The sequence below is a fragment of the Haliaeetus leucocephalus genome, unplaced genomic scaffold (assembly GCF_000737465.1).
Source record: "Haliaeetus leucocephalus isolate CR32 unplaced genomic scaffold, Haliaeetus_leucocephalus-4.0 Scaffold802, whole genome shotgun sequence".
Classification (NCBI taxonomy): domain Eukaryota; kingdom Metazoa; phylum Chordata; class Aves; order Accipitriformes; family Accipitridae; genus Haliaeetus; species Haliaeetus leucocephalus.
The window spans coordinates 985,796-1,010,882 of NW_010973238.1; the positions used below are offsets into that span (position 1 = coordinate 985,796).

At 37.6% G+C, this 25,087-nt stretch overlaps 2 protein-coding genes across 4 annotated transcripts in view; both read left to right on the forward strand.

Annotated features, from left to right (window-relative positions):
* LOC104840614 (septin-2) overlaps nucleotides 1-22,324 on the forward strand; it is a 40,404-nt gene extending 18,080 nt beyond the window's left edge. For all 3 annotated transcript variants that reach the window (XM_010581658.1, XM_010581657.1, XM_010581659.1), the window contains exons 8-13: nucleotides 2,937-3,038; nucleotides 3,865-4,010; nucleotides 5,046-5,129; nucleotides 6,133-6,190; nucleotides 13,300-13,393; nucleotides 21,531-22,324. In XM_010581658.1, the coding sequence (XP_010579960.1) occupies nucleotides 2,937-3,038; nucleotides 3,865-4,010; nucleotides 5,046-5,129; nucleotides 6,133-6,190; nucleotides 13,300-13,368 (459 nt within the window). In that variant the 3' untranslated portion in view covers nucleotides 13,369-13,393; nucleotides 21,531-22,324. The remainder of the gene's footprint in view (nucleotides 1-2,936; nucleotides 3,039-3,864; nucleotides 4,011-5,045; nucleotides 5,130-6,132; nucleotides 6,191-13,299; nucleotides 13,394-21,530) is intronic.
* The window catches only part of SEPT5 (septin 5), a 59,907-nt gene continuing 48,135 nt past the window's right edge, over nucleotides 13,316-25,087 (forward strand). Inside the window, exon 1 of the mRNA XM_010581655.1 lies at nucleotides 13,316-13,393. Within this exon, the coding sequence (XP_010579957.1) occupies nucleotides 13,361-13,393 (33 nt within the window). The 5' untranslated portion in view covers nucleotides 13,316-13,360. The remainder of the gene's footprint in view (nucleotides 13,394-25,087) is intronic.

The following is a 25,087-nucleotide window of genomic DNA, read 5'->3' on the forward strand; positions in this document are numbered from 1 at the left end:
ATCAGTTTGGGGTGCTTGCAAAGGAAACCCAGCTTGGAGTAATTCCTGTTTGGTCTTTCTGGAATTCAAAGTTATTTTTTAAAACTCTTAAGTGGGAAGAAATGCAAGGCAGTTTCACAAGCTGTGCCATGCAAGGCTGCTAAGGAAACCTGCTCAAAAGAATGACTTCATGAGAGGGGAACTAATATTTTGACTTTTTTTTTTATTTCCCATGGGAAGGCTAATCTTTAGGAACACAGAATCCTCTGAGGCCAATAAAATTCAGATTTGAAGAAGCAAAATGCTGTTTCATTGTTAGGACCATAAAATACAGTTTGTTTTTATTGCAATTCTTTTTCCTTTCAGGAAAGCACTAGGTTTAACAGCTGTAATATATTATTCTAGCACCCCTTGTTGTCGGCTTTCCCGTTATTGTTTCACTTGCATTTTATCTTTAAGATCTCAGCCAGGTTAAATGTGCTTTCTTGTTTTATGCAGCTACTTAAAGGCATCGCACTGCAGCACTGCCCCACCTATCCCAGCTGTGCATCTTTTATTATCATTTGGTGACAATTTAGTTAACTTCCATTTTGCAAAACAGTAACAACATGCATTGATTTAAATGTGATTGTGTGTATGCAACTGTTAATTGCTTATTGGCAACACTTATTCCCAAATTTCTTTTTTCTTTTAAAAATATTGCTCTCTGTGTAGGTGGAGGCTCATAATATTTTATTCAGTGTGTGCATGTGTATGAGTGCGGGGGATGTTTATATACCTGGCAGGAAAACATTGTCATGGGAATAGCTGTGGTTCATACATGGTCATTCCTCTTCTAATGGTCGGAAGGATTGTTTTATTTTAAACAACAATTTAATAATCAAGCTGTGGTTGGACAAGTTTTATTTATACCGTAGCTATTGGTTGCCATCATGACAGAGGATCAAGGAACCCAACAATACTATGAGAAGGCTTATTAAGACCTCTCATCTATTTGAAGTCTGGTTGTAATTGTGTTATCAAGTTAATGTCCAGTTATATATGTAGTAATGACAGCACGGGTCCATACATAGGATTTTCTGAATGTTTTTATGATTACCTCAACATCCCCCCAGCCTTGATTTTGCCCAAACTTTGTCTACTGTAAGAGTTCATTACTGCAGTAATAATGCTGCTGCTTCGTTCAGGTGCCAGTTGTGGGGTTACAGTTGTAATTCATTAGGGAATGCTAATCTAGGAAGTTTGCAGAGTTAACCTTTTTCTGCTGAGACATCTAAGATCCCTTTGAAGAGAGTTATTGTGGAATCTCAGCATTCTTCATGCTCTCCTCATATCACCATACTTTCTTCAGTGAAAGAAAATAGTGCATTTGATGGGTTTTCTGACTTAAATATTTTTGATAGTATGGCAGTAGAAGCATTCTCTTCAGTTTTGAAGAAAGGATTGACTTGTACCACCTTTTGAAACTGCCAAAGGCCTGGAATTATGCTAGCTGCTTATCCCTGCAGTGGTTTCATTAGGAAAAGGATGTATACAGGAATACAGATAGTCTATTTTTTATGTTAATCCTTGGACATTAGTGACAATAAAGAAAATTGTTTATGGATGGTTTTTCTCTTAGTGGATTTTGAATAACTTTCTCCAGTTTAAGTGGATAATAAGCTTTTGTCTTTCTGATTCAAGAGACAATAGGCACTGTCTTTTAAATTTTTGTACACACCAAATATATGAAAATACACTTTGGCTGCATGGTTTTGATGCTGTAACTAATGAATCCCTTCTCCAAATTCATTGCTTTTACTTATTTTTTCATATTAACCTCACTTTAGTTTTGTCTGTATTATCCTCCATGTAAATCTTGTGGGTTTTTTTAATGGTTTACTTGATATGTTTCCTAAAAATGCATTTATCTTTTGTGCCTTTTTAAAAATCTTTAAGCCTGTGTTATTTGGCGCTTTGGACACTGAGTCAGGTGTATATTTGTTAGTCTTCAAAAAGTGCTGTGCAAGAGTACATTGTATTACAAATATTTTATTAGTTATGCAGCTAACATTCATAGCAAATAGTGTTCTAATTCTGATGTTTAATCCCCAAGTACAGCTACAGATTGTTGTCTGAAGGCCTTGGTTGCATCTTGATATGCTTATTTTAAATCTCTATTTCTGTATCACTGCACAAAAATATGCTAGTTAAGGTCATATGCAAAGAAGCATACATTAGGAATGTCACAAAATGTATTTAGTCAGTGAGTCTTTCTCTTTGAGTGGACAGACAGGTGAGTTGCTGTTCACATTTAGCCATTTCTGATTTTTCAGATTGTATCATAGATTACAAACATTTACCTTTAATTCAGAGGTAATCTCAGCAAATGTTTTGGCTTTTTAAAATGCCTGTTAGTAAGCTCTTCAAAAGAGAACCTCTGTAGTTAGCAAATCTCAGCAATGTTTTTAAGATCCTTTTTTTGCAATAGTAAAATAAAATCTTAAAAATCCAACCAGGTCTAGCATACGCTTCTTTCTTCATCTTAAGGATCTGATTGATTTCCCACTTAGTATTCCTTTCTTACATCTCAAAACATGTAGGTTGCTTGCTGAGTGCTTGTATACCTTGTACTGTTCTTTCCAGGATATTTAAAGACTTGAGGTTCAAGTCTCTGTTGAATGAAGAAAAATGAAAAATGCTGGTTTTTTTTTCTTCATAGGTAGAATGGAATTAATGCCATGTAAGATAGTCTTCTAGGACGTAAACTAATTTGGTAGTACATAAACTCAAAGCGTAAGTAATAGCAATTTCTGCTAATGATTTTTTTTTCTAAGAGCTGTTAAACTACTTAAAGCAGAAAAATGTTCTGAGTTTTCTAGATGTGACAGTCTAGTAAATCAATTGTATGTATTTTCAACTTAATACCTCTTCAATGAAATAAGAATTTATTGTTTTTCCTTTTTTGTAAACTTCAGGTTCTGGATGAGATTTCTGAACATGGCATTAGGATTTATCAGCTCCCAGATGCAGATTCTGACGAAGATGAGGAGTTTAAAGAACAAACCAGAGTTTTAAAGGCAAGTTTCGCTCCTAATTTATTATTTTGCTGCAGTATTTCTTCAAGCCTACGGTATGTTTAAAGGTACTTTATTCCTTTATAAAGTGTTGAAAATTCAAGTTTTCTTTGGATGTTGACTCTGAATTATAATACTTTTTATTCCAGTCTCTGCTTCATCAGAATTCCAAATGTAGAGTCATGACTATCTTTTCTTTTCTCTCTTAAATGTAAGCAACTCTTCACCAAGAACTGTGATTTGCAGTCTGTTTTCTGACTCAGACTTTTTAACATGCAAGCAAAGAGAGAGAATGTGTGTTATGGTTACTATATTAATTAACAACTGTCCTCTTGTTAGAGCAGATAATAAAGGTTTTACCGAAGTCATTTCCTCTTTGTGCTGTGTAACTTGCAAAGGTGCTTGAAGAATGTATCTGAAATTCTCTCAGTAGCTACTTTAATCTGTATCTAAAGTGTGTTTCTGTTGGCTGTTCTCCATGCATGATGTTATGTCAGATGACACATTATGCCCAAACTGTACTTCAACAACAGTCAAGTGTTCCTAAAGCAAAGTGTAATTTCCTTTTGTGCCTCTGTTAAGACAAACTGATCCTAACAAAACTACAGGTGTTGTTAATGAGAGGTTGCATTGCCTAGAATAGGATTTGTTGGTTTTCTGATGTGGAAGGATTTTAGCAGGGTGCATTTGTCAGCATTTCTTTTCCCTCTCTTCTGTCTGTTACTTAAAAGTCTTTGTGCTTTCTTTTAAAAAGAAAACAAACAAACACAGAAAAACTGTAACTAGTCCAAAATTAAAACAGTAACTTTTTTTGCTCTATCTCAACTAGGCTAGCATTCCCTTTGCTGTTATTGGATCCAATCAACTTATTGAGGTGAAAGGGAAAAAAATCAGAGGCCGTCTGTATCCCTGGGGAGTTGTTGAAGTTGAAAATCCAGAGCACAATGATTTCCTTAAACTGCGCACAATGCTGGTGTAAGTAATGGTAAAATTATCCCATCTCCTGTGGTGACATAACTGTTACAATGACTGGAGTTATAAGAACATGAACTTCTTAATTCAAAACTAGCTCTGATGGCAGTGTAGAGTGACTATTTAGCCCCCCTGTAGCTTGTTTTGCTGCTGTAATCCTCTGATCTCTGACTTCAGAAAGTATTTTCTATATTTTACATTGCCAGATATATGTGACAGTTTTTATGCCTTATGTGAACTGATTTGATGGCTTTACATGTAAATTGAAGTTTTGTTATAGTGCAGTGGGAGGGGCAGAGAGGCTTTTAAAATACTACTCTAAGTGATTGATTGAACTGTGAAGACAATTCTAAAGGCAAAGCTCAGTTTTCTTGGCAGTATAGGAAATCCTATGTTAAATATGATACCCTGCCCCTTATGATTTTGGCTGATACGGGTATTTTGCCTGTGTGGATGAAGTGGGTTTTTTAATGATGTCTCGCTATTGTTGGAAATTGAATTCTGTTGTGCATTTCTGATTTCAGTCTCTACTGGGCAGGGATTGCCCTCTGCTGGTCATTGGTAGCAAGCATTTTTTTCCTTTTTTTTTTTTGACAATTGGAAATTGTTAAGCAACATCAACTGTTATGTGAGCCAAGGAGCTCCACCTAATTCTCAGTTACAAACTATACTTAATAGCACTTAAGAGTCATAAAATGCTTTAGGAATTAAAATATCTTTCTGAATAACTGTCTTTGCAAGGTTCTTAATACTGCAAAGACTGGTATAAACAACCCCTATAAAGTAATTAGTGAACAAGAGGAGGACAGCATACTTTGGGTCTTTGAAGAATATTGGTGGGAGGGCACTTAAGTATGAATTAAAGACCAATAAAAATGAAAGCAGTGTTCTGGCTAGGTTTATGGCAAGCTTGGCCTGTAAGGATTATTTTTCCAGTAAATGCATCCATTGTATACAACAAAAATAGAAGATAAAACGGTGTTTTTCTTCCCTTTGACAAGAAGGAGAAAGTGTTCAATAGCCCTTTACATGTTCTAGAACACACATGCAGGATCTGCAGGAGGTAACCCAAGATTTGCACTACGAGAACTTCCGTTCAGAGAGGCTAAAACGAACTGGCAAGTAAGTATGTGTGCGCCTTTGGGCTCTGCTCCTTGTGAGTCTCTCCTTCCACTGTGATGTTCGACTTGCTTGTCCTCTTAACTAATCCCACCTGTAACTAATTATTTCTCATGAGATTTCAATCTATGGAGTTACTGAAATTTGTATGAAATGCTCTTCTTGAAGAGCAGTAATATGTAGCAAAGTGCCATGCTTACAAACAGCTGTTCTTGGTTTTGTATCCATTCCCTTTTCTCTATGCTTTTAATGTGCATAAAGTAGTGGGCTGCAAGCAAGATAGGTTTTTATTTAATGATGACTACTTGTTAAAAATAAACTCTAGTGGGCATATTTAAATAGGCCCCAGCCTATCTGATTGGGTAGGATGTTGCTTCTCCAGTTATTGCAGCATTGCAATGGTGGCTGTTCTCTTGCCCCTTCATATAGGGCTAGAGAGAGAAGTTTAGACCAAACAATCTTTTTTTGGTAATGTGTGTGGGTTTGGGGGGTTTTTTGGTGGTTTTGGTTGTTTTGTTTTTTTTTTCTTGAAAAGGCTTCTGTCCTTGGCAACTTAATGCAAAAATCTGCATCTATCTGTGCTGTATCTTTTTTGATAGCAACTTATTCTTGTCCCCACTTTACTTGTTCTGTAAGTATTCAGCCAAGCATTTTGATCTCAAAGAAGAAAAAAAAATAGCCTACACAGCTTTTTAATGGTTGATTTTTGTACCGTGTATAGATAGTGGAGGGAATCTCTTGATTAGAATAAATGGTAAAAAAATCCACATAGCAGCAAAGAAATTGAATTTTAAGAAGTGGAGAGTGAATAACAGGAGTCTGTGAGGTAAAGATGGCATTTTACAAAAGGGAAGCATGAGTTTAAGAATGTCCCAATTTCCCCTGTGCGGAAGCATGTAGACTTTTTTTGTTGTTGTTATATTAGCTGAAATAGGAGCCTTGAATCTGTTCTTGGAGATTTTTACTTCTGTATCTTATACCATCAATGTGTTCTTTTGTTTAATAGGCCTGTTGAAGAAGAAGTGGTAGACAAGGATAGAATCCTCCAGCAGAAAGAGGCTGAGGTAAGAGGGAGCTTCTAAAACTGTTGTTCTTTAATATAACACACTATGTTCCAATTTCAGTATTCTATGTCAACTACTGCCTACAGAGTATAAGACTGGAGTCATGAAAAATGACAGACCTAATCTGAACATACAAGATGGCCTTACAAAGTGTTTTGTTTATAGTCACTTGTGTACTGTGGATGGTAGGTAGCATGTGGACTCCTGGTTGTAGGCAGGGTATTTATCACTTCCAGTTTGTATGCTAATTTTCCGTAAGGATAGCTGCTATTTTTTTATGTATTGAAATCAATTTATGTTTGTCAGCTACATGTGCTGCTTTAAACTTAGTATGTTGGGGTAGACTGATAGTCTAATGTAATTTCAGATGTGCATGGCTTACTATGAGCATGTTACCAGTAAATTTCTTCTTATGCCTTGTGGCTATGGAGTAGAAAAAGGTTGTTGAGTGTTAAAAATCCCATGATATAATTAATGTGCATGTTTTTACATCTTAATCTTTGACTTGCAGCAAAATTCATAGTGTTTCTGTTGTACCAGTCAACTTATGGATTTGATGTTTTCAACCTCTGATTTCTTACTCTAGTTTCAAGTTATTACTAGGCCTTTCAACTTAACATTTTTATGCTAAAGTTCTACAGATTCAGAGATTTTTAGCCTACTATTTAAATTCAGGTATTACACTGCCAATGCTTATGACTTCTTGCACTGTGAAAACTTAAGACTTGCTGCCAACTGAAAGATAGTGTTTTTTCTGTTTATCCTTCTTTTATCCAATTCAGCTTGGATCCAAGTCCATAAATGGAGGAAGGTAGGATTTAAAAGATCAATGCATACATGCAGTGATTTGGAGTAAGAAATAAAAAACTACAGTTTTGTGTGTTTCTGAGGTGAAAGATTGACTCCAATACGTGGAAATTTTTGGAATATAGTTACTTCGCTCTGTGCATTTCCTTTTTCCTTTATAGCATCCATATTTAAAAATAGCTAACCCTGGCATATCGACATAAATAGCAAAAAATTTTCCTAAAAGAAAACACAGAAACAGCTGATTATCACCATAACTAGTAGCTAATAATATGAGTTACTGGAGATTAAATGAGCTGCATCTTTATCACTGTGTAACTTCATTTCAGCAACATAAGTCCATGGCCATCAAGCATACTTAGAGTGGAACTTCTGCAAGTATTCTGTACCCAGATTAACTGCCTCCCTGATGTGTTTGCAAAACAGCAGTAGACCATCAGCTGATAGCTAGGAATACTAGATGCTTTGAAAATGTCAAGAGTATCATTTGGAAATGTTTTGTGTGTTTTCTTTTTTTTCTTAATGCTTCCAAGATTCATGCAGTAGACTTTGAGAACTTGGGTCATAACTGTTTCTCCTGTTATTTGAACTATATAAAACGTACGTGCCTAGTAGTTAAATAGAAACTTGGGTATTCGTGTAGAACTATTTGTCTTAAGGCTTACATTTGAAAAAATTCTTCTATAACTGTTTCCCCTGGAAACTGTTGATACGGCAGGGAAGTTATTATATACTAGTCTCTTCTGACCGCTCTTGTGTGAATGTATTTACAGTATTTTTATATCTATATATGTATGTAATGTATTATTTTTTGTATAATATGGCTAAAGGGATGAAGTCTTGAATTTCTTGGGAGGACAGTCTCTGAAAGTTTCCTCTGGGAGTAATCATCTCTGAATAACTGCTGCTGAAGTTGCAGAGGATTAGGTTAGAACTTGAAAAAACAAATAAATTTTTAACTTCTGCGTTCTATTGTCCCAAAGAGATCAAGAGGCTTTGCTGAATCTTCTGTAGATAAGCCGGTATGAAATCCCTTCATCTCCATATCATCCCTAAGGTTCAGACTGGGAAAAGTCTGCGGAGGAAAGAGGCACAGAGGAAATGGGCTTGCATTCCATGGCCTTTGCAGAGAAAACAAATACCATTTCCCCTCCTGTTTTGCATTCCCATCAGTAACGGTGCTTGAAGTTCTATTTACAGTTTTGTGAGGTTTATATAACCTTGGAAGGAATGAATGCTTGGGCTAGCGCCAGGATCATCTTTATCAAGGCATCACTTTTGCTAAATGATCTTTTATTATGTCAAAGGATGTGGTCCCCAGTTCAGCAATTTAGAATTGCTAATCTGTCATTTTGGATTTATTGCTCAGTCTGGTTGTGCTTTTTGCTCATTTGCAAGTGATGACCTGTTTTTCTGAGCTGGGAAGTGAAAATAAGAATAAAGACATCCATGTTCCTTACTGTAAATATGCTGCAGTTCACCTTATTTTGACGTTGTGGGCACAAACTTAAAAGTTTGTAGTGTTGTGCCGTAATCTTCCTACTCCAAAAATGTCTCTTAATAAAAACCTTTTGAAGTTTTGAGAGGCAATACTTCCAGAAAAATGTTAAGGCCGTGATTACATGAAATGGCAAGGAGCAAACTTCCTCTGATTTTTTTCCACTGAGCTACCCTGAGGCTTTGGGCAAATCCCTTTGTTCCACTGTCTTCAGTGGAGTTGGTCAGTAGCAGCCTGAATATAGTAGAATTAATTGCAACATTGAAATTGTTTTCTCTCTGTCCTTCAACATTCTGAATGTGTTTAATCCTTTATCAGATGACATGAAGAACCCTGGTTTAGTGTGTGAGTCAGTGGGGGAACAGCCTGCAGTGGCGGGGCTGCCAGGCTGGGGTGTATCAGCAGCCATGTGAGTAGGTGAGGATATGATGAACTCTTACGCGTGCGGGTAACTGCCTGGTATTGCAGGTATTTCTGTAAGTGTTTTCTTGAAAGATAAGGTGAAAAATTCTATGTGGAGAGACAGCATGACTGCTGATGAAGGCCTGCAGCCCTGAGGGGAAATGAAAACAGCTCTAAGGTTTAATTTGTATTGTGGAATGTTATTGCCTAGTGCAGGGGTAAGGAGGCATGCTTTATGCAGAATGCTTCAGCTTTCTGCTGTGAAGTGATGTAGTCTCAGTCCTGGGAGAATATCATGAGAAGAAAACCCTTAGTAAGCAATTAGCAATGGGAATCCCTTGGGAGCTGGAATGAAGAACAACTTTTTTTTTTGTCCTTTTGAGTTGTTCTTTGAAGGAACAATGCTTGCTGCCCATGTAGTGCGATGGCTGTGGCCATAGTGACTTCTGCTATTTATGTCAGTGTGTCTTATGAAAGACATTTATCTAGTTGGTAGCCCCTTTTCCAATATAGTACCCTTGTCAGGAGTATTTTTCTTGTCTTAGGTTAACAAGATTAGTTGTACTCTTTGGTGTTGGGAGTATCTTTAACCAACAGCAACTGTCATGGAAATGTCCTGGTATACTAGAAAATCCACTGTCTACAGCTTTCTATCTTGCCCTATTCTTGCAACCTCTTCCCTTATGAACTTTCTTAGGTAGAGGCATGGGCAGAAATAATCATACTTGGTGTGGGGAGGGGAAGCAGGTTAGTGGGAAGTAGATATTGTTCAATTTTTAACATTTATTTTCCTGTGATATCTGTAGGGTTGTCACTGAAAAGCCACTCACCTTGTTCAGACAGGAGTAGTACTTGTTGGTATTCTGGGCAAAACGTACTATAGATGAGATCTTGTAGGTAAAGCAAAGCTGTGTATCTGTGGTTTCTGTTAATGGTGTGGAAGCCATTAGGAAGCTGTATGGTTCACTTTTAACTCTGTAACCTTAAGTCTCATTTTCAATGTTTGTTTCCTTTCTGTGTTGCTACAGTAGTTATGTGTAGTCACTACCCAGTAGTTACATGATAGTTTGAAGTAAATTTTAGTCTTGATATGGTAAGTAAACTAAGTTGAGCTTATACCAAGGTTAAGTTTACTCTTTTGATTTTTGTTATCTGGGAATTCACAGGAATTGTTTGTTTTAACAGATTTCCAAACATTGTTTCCTAGCTTCCTTTTCACCATGTGCATTGACCCTGTGCTATCATGTTGCAGCATCCTTTCTTTAGGGGATGAATGCAAGTTCCCTGCAGAATATGTTAATGCTGCTCTTACAAGTGAGAGGGTTTACTGCTGAGCACGATCAAAGTCATGGTATGCCCTTGATGCCTGCAATCCCCAACAGCGAAGGGAACACAGATGTTGATATGACATCAGTTTCAGTCTTTTGTGTGGTCTTTTACAATCACCTTTATTAAGAGGAAAGACTGTTTATGTCTATCCAGTAGGTCTAATAAGGTGAAGACACACAAGTTGTTTTTAGCTTGTATTGTAATGTGTAGGAATGGTTCTTATGACCTGTCCTCTACTGGAAGAGTAATTGTGGAAGAGACTGACATGGTTACCACTTTGAGTACAGTACAGCTTGATTCTTTTTGTGGTTTTAATTTTAATTTTACACTTGAGCTGACAGGATTCTTACTGCGCACATTACTTTCTCTTAGAGATATTTGTGTGCATTCTCCCCAAGTTCACTTATTAAATCTAACTTTAGCCCTGTAGTTATGCAGCCAGGTTTTAGTGTGTGGTATCTATCATTAGTCATAGTTTGTCTGCTAAGAATACTGTTACGAAACTGATAGTTGTGAGTTTGCTTAGAGCTCTTGAGAAGCCACAGTTTTACAGCAGAAAGCAATCACTCTGGATTGCTTGCATATCAAATGCTCAAAAAAAAACCAAACCAAAATGCCGATGCAGCTGAGGATGCAGTGAGAAAGATAGGTGTGCTTGAGTACCTGTTTATTTTTATTTTCTTTTTTATTCACCAACTTTCCTTATGCAAAGGAAACTTCAGTGATGACTTACCTACTAATGGCCATAGGAGACAACAATGTGCCTAGTTTCTTTAGCAGGCTTTGTGCCTGAGTTTTTCTACTGAATTATGCTAAAATAGCTTCAGAAACTTGCCATTATTTAGCTAATGGATGAGACTAACACTCCACCAGTAGATCTCAAAAACACCACATGAAAATGGAAAAGGAAAATCTTCTTGCAATCTTAATGTTAGAGCAGAGTAGGTCTCCTAGTGCTTTTGTCCTACCTTACGTTTGAGTCATATGCAGCATCTGATTTCTTTCATGGTGTGGGCACATTTTACCAATTAAGGTTAAGAAAATGTGAGACTCGACATTATATTTAAGTCTTAAAATGTGATGTTGGCTGTTAGCAGAATGCTGTGTTTGAGCAATCACCATAATACATGTGCAGCAGTATCTTCCCCTGTGATTACTGAATGGTTTCTATTTTGGGAATGTTTCATGGCTCAGCTTGGAGTGCTCTTGGGAAAGCTCAAGTAGGCGAGCTTCCAAAAAGCTAGTTCTATTCCGATAGTAAATCGGCAGAGAGGCAGTTCAAAAGACCAGGTGTCTTACATTTTTACAAGTTGATCTTTGAAACTTTTCTCTTTTCTTGGACCATGGAATCAATGCAACTCTCATTTCTGAGACTTTCTGCTTTTTTTTTCCTCCTTCATGCAGCATTATGCCATCTTTTTGATCAGAAGCTTTTGTTTTAAGTGTTTTGCAGAAAGATGTAGATGGCTATATAATAATCATTACAGACTTAGCTGTATCTTGCTCCATTCCTGTGTGAATCGCCTTTTGTCAGAGTGTATTTATGCTGCAGTCACAGGAACCTGAATTAGCCTTTACTGAACCCTGTGCTGCCGCAGCAAGAGGATAAGTGTCAGTATATAAGCCAGCTAGTTTTAGGCAAGCTCTGTTATCTCTGGCTATGCTGCAAGCTCTGCACTTCAGTTTCTTACACTTTCCCGAATCAGTATCTGAGGCCAGGCAAGAAAAAGTGATATAGGCATCTGCAGTTAATTTTTCCCTGTTCTGTGATGCTTCTTTCAGCTTCAAAAAAACAACAACAACCAAACAAAAAACCCAAAACAAAACCAAAGAAAACCCCCCAAAAACAAAAAAAAAACCCCACAAATCCAGCTCAACACCACAAACATGTAGTCAAGCATTTATCACAGATTTTTTTGTATTGAATCTGATGGAGTAACTGGTATCACAATAGCTGATGTGGTTGACTGGATGAAAATACAGTATACTCGTTTAAACATAGCAGTGCTTTTTGAGTTGAAGAGTTTCTTTCATACATGCACACACCTCTGGAAAACAACTGAAAGCAGTTCTCTACTTTTTTCCTAAAGGGGGAAAAAAGCTGGATATATTAAAAGCTATGCAATTATTCTTAGAATAATGAAAATTTGCTATAAAAGCCTCACATTTTTACATTATGACATGATCTCCAGTTTGAGACAGACTCATATTTTATACAATGCATATGGTAATTGCAGCCTATTTCTTCTCCAGTTTGTAAGATAGGGCACTTGCAATTGTGTATGTAGAACTTCCCCACCTGCATTTGGAAGGAAATACTTAGTCATTTTTAAACCAAATTAGAGGTATTTTGAAAATCTGTATTGGTGTTTCTTATTCTTTCTTAGGAACATTTATTTAAATTAATGGGGGGGAAGCATTATATATAACTAGCATTTTATGAGATGGAAATTAACTTAGAAGTGTCATAAGAAAATGCCTTTAAGAAAACAGTTATTTCCAGGAAAGGTCATTGTTTAGATGTAAAAATATTGGTGCTTAATATGTTTAGTCTGTGTTTCCAAATTTTGTAAACATCTTTCTGTTTTGCTTTTGAAGTAGTTTTTAATTCTGTCTGCACCTTGGGCTGTTAACTCTGCAAATTTTTAGCAGCAGTATCTGGCTAGCCACAAGATGAGTATTAATACATGATTTTATGCTTTGAGCACTTGTATCAGAACAAAGCTGCTTCAGCTCACTCAAGCAGTGTATCTCTGTCCACACATAAAGGCCATGTTTTCTTTATTGTAGATTAAATTCACAGGTCTGCAAGCTTCAAAAGATTTGGATTTTATTGCTTAATTTTCACTATAAGTATTCTTACAAATTTTTTGTGAAAGTTAGATGTAATGCATTAAAGAATCTGTGATGGGAAAAACAAAGTATTCAATCGTGTGAATTAATCTAACGTTTCCAGTTTATAAAGAGGCAAATTGGATCTGCGTTCTACCATGGAAGAAAAAGATTTAAAGTTTCCTGGATTTTGGATTCCTCATGAAATTGTTTTAAACATGTGGGTGTTTTTCTCTTACAGCTGCGCCGCATGCAGGAGATGATTGCACAGATGCAGGCCCAAATGAGGATGAAGCCTGGAGATGATTAAGATGCTTAGCATCTGGATGTATCAGGTATGACTTTTACTAGTTTAGTCCTCTTATATAAGATTTTCACAATTATTATTGTCAATTTTGCACTTTGGACTTGCTTTTACAGTACTTATAGAAAAAATTGAGTGGTGTTCTGAGTAGACTAGAAATAAAGACCTATGCAGATGTTACCTTTCCAGCTGTTTTTAAGACCTGTAAATGCTTATCTTCACTGCCTTATTTTTGGATCATGCAGCTTTGTTTCTGTTAGCAAAAGCTGCTCAGAAAATTAATTTGACTATACGTAAACAAAAGTTAGGGTGTTTTGGGGTATGTAGGCTGCTGAATTTATAGCAATTTTTTCAAAGAACCAAACAAAATTTTAGGCAAACTGGTTACATGTACTCAATACAGAACTCCCTTGATGCATATATGATATATTAGGTGGGATCTGAATGAGTGAAAAAAAAAAAATTATTGTAGCAAATATTCATGCTTTCTTCTGAATGCAGCTCTTCTGGCATAATTCTTCTTTTAAATGCAAGAATAAAAAAATAGAAGGATATGAGGAGTCTTGTTGCTTAATACTTCAGTTTAATACTCTAGTTGTGATTGCTGGTCTTCTGGAATGTAAAGCTTGAATAAAATGGATTGTATTATCCCTTATGACCTTGTGGCAGCTGCCAACATTCCAAGCCTAAAATAAGGAGATTTTTTGTTGCCTTTATTTGAACCTTCAGTCTTCCTGTTTATATTAAAAAAAAAAAAATCTCCTAAGGAATAAATTTATTCACTGGATTCCTATTTAAGCAGATGTTGATGATTTTACTGGTATGTGCACTGTGATCTTTGAGTGAAGTAGTTAAGGGGAAAAAAGTAGTTCAAACTCAGGTTTCTTACTGTCATAATTCCAAGTCTTGCAGATAGAGGAGTCTTCACATCATGTCTTCCAACTTCCGTACTAAGATATATTTTCCCAGAGTTGGAAATCTAAACACTGAGGATAATTTTGTGGCTGACCATGCAGTGTATGCAATAGCGGTGTCTGAGATAAAGCTCTTGCTTCCCCGGACAGTAGCTGGTAATTATGTAGCTTGTTAAATATTTTAGACTGAAATGAAGGTCCCAAGTTTTCATGGTGACTTTGTTATCATATGGCCAAACTCTGACCGCTTGTGAAAATGGCTGTTTGATGCAGGAAACCTTATGTAGTCTAAATTATTATTATGTTTTTTGCAAAGGAGCTCAATTCTTACTGCGACTTACAAATCACATTTAATCACATGGCATCCTTTAAACTGATAGTCGGTAAGAAAAAAACCCACCCTAAACCTAACAGGCTTGTCCATAGTTGTTGCTTGTAGAGCATAGGATGGCAAATGATACAAATATATTCAGAGCTCTTTCTTCAGTTCCTAGATACTGGATTTGCTGTGAAATCAGTATCTGAGGGCTAATAGGATGCAGTATTCCCGCCAATGGTTAGCCAGTAATGGCACCAGAATTCCCTGTGTTTCACAGCTTCTGGCAATACTGGATATGATATTTATAAAAACAAATTGGAGCAAGGTTTGTCCCAGGCTGAATCTGCAGCCATGGATACATAAGTAAACAGAGTTCTGAGCATGCTCACGTGCATCCAAGTGAAATGTTATTTTGTAGATGCTTTACATTGCTAATTTGGAACACATCTTGGACTACTAAATGTGTTAAGCAGGAGAGCTTTGCAGACTTAACTAAGCATCCACATGATGTTGTGATTTAGTTTGAACTAAATCTTAAGGAAGTTAGTTGGTCTGAAATATTGAATGTGAACAAATTTGAGAAGGATTTGAATGAGATCGTCATATGTGGAGGTCCTGCTGTTTCTCTGGAATCTGCTAAACTATGTTTCTGCAGCTGCGCTGGAAATCATGTCATTTGTCAGATTGCTTTCAGGAAAGAATTTTAAACTCCTTTTTTGTTACCCTTGAGATATTGATTGATAGGCTTTTACCATAATTTGTTGGCTAATATGCACAGTCAGAACTGCAATTGCAGTTCTGCTAAACCGGAGTGTTGCTGTGTGATCCTGTCAACATGTTGAAGTGAATCCTCACCTAGAACTTAGCCTTAGGGAAGTTTCTTTCATGCTTGCTAACTGATTTTGCAGTTTAGGAGGAACGATAATTTTAACCTGCATCATTCCCATCAGGTTTATTTGCCGTATTTTACTGAACTCACTATTTCCAGAGATACCAGGAAACTTGTAATTAACACAGTGGTTAACAAAACCAAACTGTGAACAAATTTAAATATACTTGAGATCAATCTTCTTGTTCTATCACAGCTTATCTTGAACATCTCTCAGGTTCTAGTTTTACAAGAACTTTAAATAATCAGCTCTGCTGCTGAAAGCAGTCTCTCCTCCAATTGCTTTTTTGCACCCTTACTTATCCTTGTGCTGAGAAAAATATGTAACTTTATAACTTATGTAAAAATTAATGTTTTCACTCTTTATTTTTGATAAATACGTATTCATTAATTTTCTTCAAAAGTCCCTTAAAAATATTTTTCCCTTCATAAAGTACAGGTATAAAGATGTTTTCAGATATTTTGGAAAAGAGAAGTATGGTGTAAATACCTTCATAGATACGAGCTGGAGACTAAACAGTAGGATAATGAAATGTGGTAATATCCATATATGTGAAATACGCACTTCTGGTTTCAGATGTATTTTGGGGTGGGGAGAAGATTGCTGAATGCTTTGGGGTTTTCTGGAAAGAGTCTGGCATTATATAACGATTAAGAAGTGCTAAACTCAAATCCTTGCCAAAAAGACTTGACGAGTCTGTATTATCATAAAGTGCTACACAGATGGGATGACTGGAAGGTCTGGTTTCCTTGATCCCTTTTGAATAGGAGCATCTTTAAAGGTTTTATGGAAAGAGCAAAGGGAGAATTTACTTCAAGCAGTTTCCTTTACTTTCAAGACTGGAGTAAGAGAAGCATAAGGGGAGTGACAAAGGCAAAGATTATATGCAGGGAATATGCTCAGAGTTTCCAAAGAGGATGGACAGATTTCTTGCTGTGGAGAAGTAGAAGCCTGAAGGAGAATGAATAGTAGTACTGGTGGAGACTGGATTAGAGGTAGGAAGGGAAGATGATTTTGGAAACAGTAGTGACCAGTGTGCCAACTGCAGTTTTTGACAAAAGCCTGCGGTACAGACTTGCTCTACAGGATGGTGCTGATAAGAGCATCCCTAACAAAGGTGTGTTGACCTACACTTTTGTCCATTTCCTCTAAACATTTCATAGCTTCTGTGTACAAATGGTGCATGTGGAGGTGTTTGTAGCAGGTAGTGAGGGCACTGCTAGACAGCAGAATACTCTTGGAATAAGCAGGAACAATTTTTTTTACCCTAACTTTTGTTATACTAATCTTACAAGTCCATGTGAAGCATGGTAAAGACTTTCAAGACAAGCTTGATTTTTCAGATTTCTGAAATGCAAGACACTGCTGTAAAGTGTAGGAGCTTATTGCTTCTTATATTTGACAGTTCAAATGAAGGATTGGACAGGAAGGAGATGGCTGGGTGGAATAAGTTACTAAAAACTAAAACAGATTTAGTTTTATTTGGATACTCCAATACAAAATGCTTTTGAAATACGCCTGCAGTAATTCCAACAGCATATTTACTAGTTTCTGAACTTGTCCATCTCAGATGAGCAATTATTATGAAAAGCTGGAATTATTTTTTCAAATGAAATGGTTATTGATGGGTGTTTCTTCCCCTTTTCTTCTCTGTTTCTGAAAGTGTATCTCTTTGCAATCTGCTTTCCTCTTTTTTTATTCTTACAAATCTGGATTGTCTTGTCTTCTACTCAGCTTCAAGATCATACTGGGACAAACCAGTAACAGAAGCCAGGCTATGGAAAACAAATATAGCCAGCTGGAAATGTAGTTATGGTTAGGGAAATGTGTTCAGAAAAAAAACCAAGCATCTTGCACTTAAAATATCTGTAGGATGTTGAAAATTCTTCTAGTATAGCTCATGATTTCCACAAGTATTTTAAAACCTCCTGAGCTCACTAACACTTTTCTGATTCTTGATAAGAATAGTACTAAAGGCACCGAACGGCTAGTTCTTTCTACCAATGAACTGACATAATTTAACAGAACAACACAAAGCATTGTCATAGCAACCAGCCTTCTAAAACGATGCTGCTGAATGCTGAATTGATCTGATGAGAAATGTCATTTGAGGAAGTAAAGATCATGTTGTAGTTTTTGGCAGCTGAAATTGAGAGCCTAGAGAATGTGAAGCTTGGGCAAATTTGTAGTATTTGGAACAACTGCCTGGCGCTGCTAGTGGATGTTTCTCTGGCTAGAAACTAGACTAGGAGAGCGCCATCGTTCTCCAACTCTTTTCAGCTCTTCTAACCATGGACTTGTTCAGCAAACCCTGCCTTGATGGGCTAACACAAGTTTTCATTTCCCCTAGAAAGTAGACTTCTGATAGAAATTGTCATTTTTCCTCTGCTACTGTACAACCGAAGTGCTGAACTTGTGTAGCTCCATAAGACCTTGAGGTTGACTTGTATAGAAAGACCTTAGCAGGGTCCTCAAGAGCTACCTTGTAGCTGGTGCCCATCTGCCCTTGTGTATAACGTGCAAAGAGCTAGGCAGATTTCAGGTCTGAGTCATGTTATGGCTTTAATCCTTGATGTATAGAACAATAACGCTTTCATTTGAGCGTGTTCATCTAAAAATAATATCTTACATTTCCCTGTTAGTCCATACTGCTTTAAGTTGGTGAAACAGTCATGTTTCTGGATTGCAAGTAGAACATAATAAAAGACCATGTTGTACTTGGATTGTGACCTTGGCTGTTCCACAGCATCTCTGTCTGTGGCCTTTGAAAAAAAAAAAAAGTTGTGCAACTCTTCCCAATAGGAAAAAGGTAGTATTTTGTTAAAATTGTAGTCTTCAAAGCATTGTACAGAAAAAATATGTATGACTAATATGATATGTAAGTCTGAAGTATTAGTCAGGTCTGTAAAACCTCCTGTACCTAAATATTGTCTGTCTTCTGGCTCTTATAGAATCTGGCTTGAATTTCTCTCCATCTGCATTTTCTGTATGCAAAACTTCCAGGAGTTTGTCAGGACCTATTTCTATAAGGAAAATTTTCCCCTAGAAATAGTGGTGTATCATTCTAACACTGTGGGATTTATGCATCTTGAAAAGCCCCTTCCCATTAAGACCAATTTCCAGAACTGCTATACTTATAGAAGAGAGGAGAGCAAAATGCCCCCCCCACCTCCCCAAAACCAAAACACTCTACTTTGCAGACTTAAAAGCTTTTGAAGGAATGACACGTTTGCAAAACATAAAATGAAGAAGATTGAAACACCCAATAACAAGTTTTTTCTGATACCTTCACCATAATTGCCCAAACTGTATCTCGATAAAATTTATCAATAAATGCATTAATGCAAATTGGTTCAATTTTTGCCAAGTGATCCCAGAGAATATAAAATGGAGAGAATATAAAATTCCTAATGGGTCACTGCAGAAGTCCTGTTTTGTGGGGAAATGTCAGGAGTGAGTGGAAATATATTTATTTGCTCTTGACTGATGTGTCGATGCCTTGGGAAAGATGGAGTCCACAGTGCAGTGGCTACAGTGGCGTTCTCAATTCTTGTGAGTATGTGCAGTGGCAACTTGCATTCTGCCTCCGAGAGGCTTGATTACCAAGGAATGTTACAACTGACATATTCCACCTCTTCCTGTGTCTCAGTGACAGCTGTTGGATGCATGGGATGCAGGGGGTGAGGGGAGGTGCTTGCTGCCAGAATTTCTTGGGCATTAGTGGGCCTGAGGAGTGGAGGACGTAGACCTACCAGGTCCGTGCCAAAGCCTGACGTGGTATCACAGGGGACCTGTAAGTGCTTCAGGCCACCTGTTGCTAAATAAACATTTTCAGAGGAACATTTCTTATAGTTCTGGAGCTTGGAGCCTGGTATGTGTATGTGACTCAGTGGATATTAACTGTATTAGCATATTAAATTAACTGATAAACATTGGAAAGCAGTTCAAAGGCTAGTTTAACTTTGTATATACTTGGCTGATGACATTTGCTATGAGGAAGTATAAGGTGTTGCTACAGAGTAGCAAAAGGAAAGGGAACAAACTTGAAGCAGCAAAGTCAACAGAAGATGACTGAAATATCAGAAGCCCCAAATTTTAGGGGTGTGAGTGACAAAATGAGTCAAAACTAGCTAACAATGGGATATTGGTGTCATTCGATACTCCTTTTAGCAAGACACCATTTTTCAAAGTTCTTGCTAATGATTGGACACTTAAAGAGCTGTAGCTACAACATAAAATGGATGCTATTTGATGAAAAAGAATCTAGGTCCGTGAGAAAATGTAACTGCTTATAAAGCAAATTTCTCTCACTGGGAATTCAGAAGTGTACACGGAGAGATGTCAAGTTGCCCTGCATTGTAGCGGTGTTCTTGAAGCAGCTGAGGGGGAGGCAAATCCATTCCTTCCCAAGGCATTCAAAACCTTTACAAATACAGGATTCTGAGCTGTCTGACCATGTGCGTCAGGTTGCAGGCATATGTAATGTTAGTTACACTACTTACTGAGAAAGTTTTGTTTTAATGGCATACTGGAGAAATGTATCGTCTTTCTTAAATGATGGTATGAATTCACATTGCAAATGGAGGCATTTATTAAAGCTCTGTATTGGTGAAAGGAATATGGGAGACTGTAAGGTTAGTCTAATAAAACTGGAGATCAAATTTATAAAGAACAGTATCATAAAATATTGTCTCATAAGGAGATTAGGAAGAAGGAGCAGTGAAATGAATCCACATTGAAAATGCACAAACATACTTTGCCCAAGTATGTTCTACGAGCGTATAAAATGTGGATATCGTGTTGCTAATGCTGGTAACATCACTGCACAGCTGTGCTTATAACCTGAGCCTTCATGTTTATTGGAAATTCCAGTCTTTTTGTGAGTCTGAAACATCAGTTATGGTTTCCTCTTGAGGTATCTTCTCTAACAGATTAGAATTAGGCAGGCAAGGGCAGAAATTTAGTTCCTCTTTCATAGTCGAAGTAGCAGTGTAGCACAACAGGGTAATTTTGAATTTGAATATTGGCTTTGGTTAGCAACGTATGGACTCTGGCTTTAAAGCCTTAATGCTGGCTTGCTTGTTCTGGTCGTTATGGGAATTGATGGCCTCCTTAAAATGTTAAGTAATTGCGCATTGAACAGAATTCCCACTGTGAGAATGACAAAGAGCAGAGGACCCTGTTGTCAGCTTTCCTTGCTCCTTATCCTAACTGGAGTCAGCAGCTGTAGTCTGGATGATGGTTGCACTGTACTTTACAAGTGAGTTGTCACAACAATGTTTTGTAGGATATTTTTTTTTTCCATCCAGATGAACGTTGAGATAAAGCTATTTTTTCCTGTTGGGTATGAGTATTTTTGGAACTGGAGAATTTGAGGTGTCTCTTGAGTTCCAAATCTGACACAGCTTCTTAAGCAGGGCCCAATTTTCAGGGAAAGCTGGAATTCTGCTTTCTTTGTAGCAGCCATTTCAATTGGCAAGTACCTATAGAGACGTCCAAAACTGGTAGTTTTTGAAATTACAGACTGGTATCCCTTCTTTCAGCTGTATCAATACTGCTGTATGAATGCTTGGAAAAATCTATTTACTTTCCTGTTTTACCTAAGCAGTGTCATAAGTGTGCATGACATCAAACTTGCTGCTTACTTTTAGCACCATTTTAGATAGTGGTTTTTCCTTTTCCTCAGCAGAAGTAATGCTTCACGTAACAGGTGGAGGTTGGTGTATTGTATGCGTTACTGTTGAGATGAGCTGTAACACAGTTCTTGTATTCTTGCGGATGGAGTGGCGTGTGGGTGCTTAAGAAAGTGTGTAACTAAAAATAAATTCTCATTTATGTGCTCTTATTAGACATTTGTGATAAATATTTGCGGCCAAACTGCATCTGACTCAGTTGATCTAGTCCTAATGCAGGTCTGTGTGATGCAGTATCTGAAATGCCCTGTTTCTTCGATTACCCTGCTTTGGTCAGAGGGGCTCAGACTGCTCCAAACACCCTGACAGTTTGTCCTTTCTAATGCTCTTTGTTTTCCACTTTTGTTCACAGCAGTATACAGTTCTCTAAGTGGATGGGTGCTCTGTTTTCTTTGACCGAATGGTAACATTCAAATGCAAAAGCTGGATGCTGCAGATCAAGACCTGCGTTAAAGTCTGAAGATCATGTTGTGAAACGGCTTGTTTTATATATTCAATGTTAATCAAGTTATATTGTATCTTTTTTTATTCTTTTGGTAACACTGTCTTCATACTTACAAATGTGGTTTTATTATCCTTCCTATACCTTTTTATACAAAAACTGATGGAGTACACTGCTTGGACTAGTCATTGTGATGGGTTTAAGGAGTTAATCGTGTATCTGCTAGGTTATTCTGAACAGTTTCGTGATTAATCCTAAAAGACTTTGTCGCCTGTTTACGGTAAATGTATGTGTGTTTGCACAGTATCATAGCTTTCACTTGCCATTTTAAGTCATTGTGTATCATATCAGTTTTTCATAACTCTCTCTGTGCTTTGGTTACTTTTGGAGCTTCATCTCTGGTGATTTATGTTTGTGTGATGTATGAGAAAAAGTACAAAACACTGATGACTCACCAGTGATGCAAAGAAGCTGACTTTTCTAAATCATCGTGCCTTAACATACCATAAACACTACACATGCCAACAACTTCTGTGGATGCCTCTGAAGATTTGTCTTCAGGTCTCAAGTATTGATTGCAAGAATTTCTGTCACAGGCATTTTTATCTGTCAGCTGAGCGATGGCATGTATGGAATTTTTTATATACCATAACGCTAATTTTCATTGAAGTTTTGTAATAAATTGTATGAATGTGGAAAATGTTGAATTTTGGGGTGGTTTTTGTTGTTTTTTTGATTTTGGCTTTTTCAGGCTAATTATGAAATATTGTAATGGCGTCATGCACAGTGCATATTCAAAGGAATCATGATGTTTATCCTGGGGAATGAAGGCGTTTTCTAGAATTTGTCTACAACTGCTTTGATTTCATTTCAAAACAACTTTAAAAATGTTTTAACTGGAAGTTAGGTAGCAAGACTTTGCATCCACTTTTTTTTTTTCCTCCAAAGTTCATTAGGCACCTACTGACATCTTTTAGGTTGGTAAATACCTTGGAAGATCTGATCGCACACCTTAGTTTATGAATTCATAAATGTTCCTGTTTCCTTTATGTCATTACTGAGTGTATAGCTCTCTTCTGCATGCTTTTTTAGTCTTGCATGTATTATATATGCTTATGCATATATTATTTTGTAACTATGAGATTGAGACACTTTGTCTTCTGTACTACAGTGGGGTGTCTTTCATGTAATGATTAGCCCTAATTTTGCTGTCTAGCAATGAGTGTTTAATCAGGATAGGTTTAACAAATGATTTGCATCACAGGGATGCATATTTGGTTTGTGTTTGGAGTTGAACTGCATAAAATGGACATTACATTGTTATCTCGGTGGCTGCTATAATGAAGTTGAAAGAAGAAATGGAGTGACAGATTTGTGTTCATACAAAGTCTCTTCAGGTTTTATGAAGATTTGAATTGTAAGCATGTCTGTCAAGAGGGCCAAGGTGAGAGACTTAATGGCCAACGCTTTCTCATTAATTGTGTGCCATTTTGTACAGCTTTCTTGTTTTTTCTTCCAGAATCTTGCATCATATTTTGCAACCTTCTTAAAATTATGTGCTGTCCATTTGTGCTTGTGAAAGTCAGGACAGCCGCGCCCCTCCTGAGAAACCAAGACTTCAGTTAAATTAGTTACATACTGGATTAGCTCTCTGAACAAAGGTAACATGAAAGGTTCATCTTTCAAAGCAAATTAGGACAATGGGGAAGTAGGCTTTCAGAAGCACCTAGTCTTTAATTTTATTAAAAACAGAGCTTTTTTTTCTCCCCTCTTTTCAAAGCCAGGCACCTAAAGTTACTGTCACAATTCTTGTGTGGGAGCCTCAGTGAACGGATTTTTTACTAGCGGATATTGATTATTGATTGCTAGTCTCTGCCTTCTTTGGGCTTGTGAATTCCAGCTGGAGCATTTTGGCTCAAAACCTGAGATCTATTTTAATAATTGTCCAAGAAGGGCTTGCAGTACTGTTGATACCATACATGAGTGCTTTTCCTTTCAATGTAGGCTTAATCTTTATGCCTTTTACCATTTCTTTGATGTTGTCTGATGTTAATCTTCAGTTACATTTGAGCTTGGTTTTGTTCACAGCTTAACAAGGGAAGGTATAGTTTTTAAGCCAAGTCTTGGCTACTGTGAAGATCTCTGGATAGAGGACCCTGGCTAGAACCTAATTTCAGACCTTGCATTTCTACTCCCGTCAGTGTCGGCAGTGCCAGGGCCATGGAAGACAAGTCCCTTTCTCTGAATTCCACCCTGGCCTTCTCCAGGCTGACATTTTCCAGCACTGTGACAAAGTGCCCACATGTAACTATTTTAATGACTGTTCAGCAGGATCAAGGAGCGGTTGATTGCTGTCCTTTCAGTCTTCATTAGATTTAAAACACTGTGGCAGACTATAAAACAACTTGTGAAAGGCTGATTGGCTTGTTGGTGCCTTTAATTGTGGTGTAGAGTCTGTAATGGTCTGTGGCTCTCTAGCATTTAAAAGCAAGCAAATATGTTGACAATTACCTGATTTTTTTTTTTTCTGATGCTTTGAATCAATGGCTAAAAGTGAACTGGGCATGAGCTAATGGGGTTTTAAAATGTATGTGCCTAGGATTGCCAGTCTCTGGTCTTGGAAGTGTCTCCTTGTTTTGATACAAGGGACGTTTTGAATGAGAAGGTGGAAGAAATGGCAAGATAAACACTGTGAAGAGACTACAGGGGTTTGAGAAGTTAGTGTGACACTGTGGCATCAGTGTCAGTTTTGTTCCGAGGGAGGGGAGTGTCCTTGTACTTGTGCAGCCCTCACCATGCCAAGCCTGTCCTGTCCTGTGTTCAGAAGAGTTTCAAGTCTGATTGTTTACCTGTCCTTGAAATGTGGAAGATGTGGTCCCTCCCTGCAGCTGTGGAAGTTGCGGAAAGGATCCGGGTGTCCTGAGGCTTCACATCCCACTCTTCTTGCTCCTTTACTGTTGAGTTGAGGTTCCTATGAGCTGTTCTTAAATCACGTGCTGCTGCTGCTGCTTGTGGAGTGTTTAAAATTCATTTGAGTTCTCTCCTGCCTTTTCTGAAAAAGTTATACTGACAGCTTTTACCTGAAATGACTTTCCATATCGCCTCTTTCAAACGTTTTAATGGAAACGGAGCACGCATTCCTACTTCGCACAGTACGGTTGCAGTATGATTCAGGCCTTCCCACTGTATTTTGAGATGCTAAATCCGGAACCACATTTCCTATTTATTCCATTTGTGTGTGTTGCGTGGTGGGGGTTTTTTTGGTTTTGTGTTGGTTTGTTTTTTTTTTTTATATGACGTCTTCCTCCTCCTGGGTGTTGTGTTTCTGCTCCAGAGTAAGGACGGCTTCCTACTCCAGCCTTCCACCCTCGAGCGAGGAAGCCGTGCGGGGGGCTTGCGGGGCCCTTGCGTGCCCTGGCCGCTGCCGGCGTGCTCCGGCCGGTGCGAGCGATGCGCTAAGGCGGGGG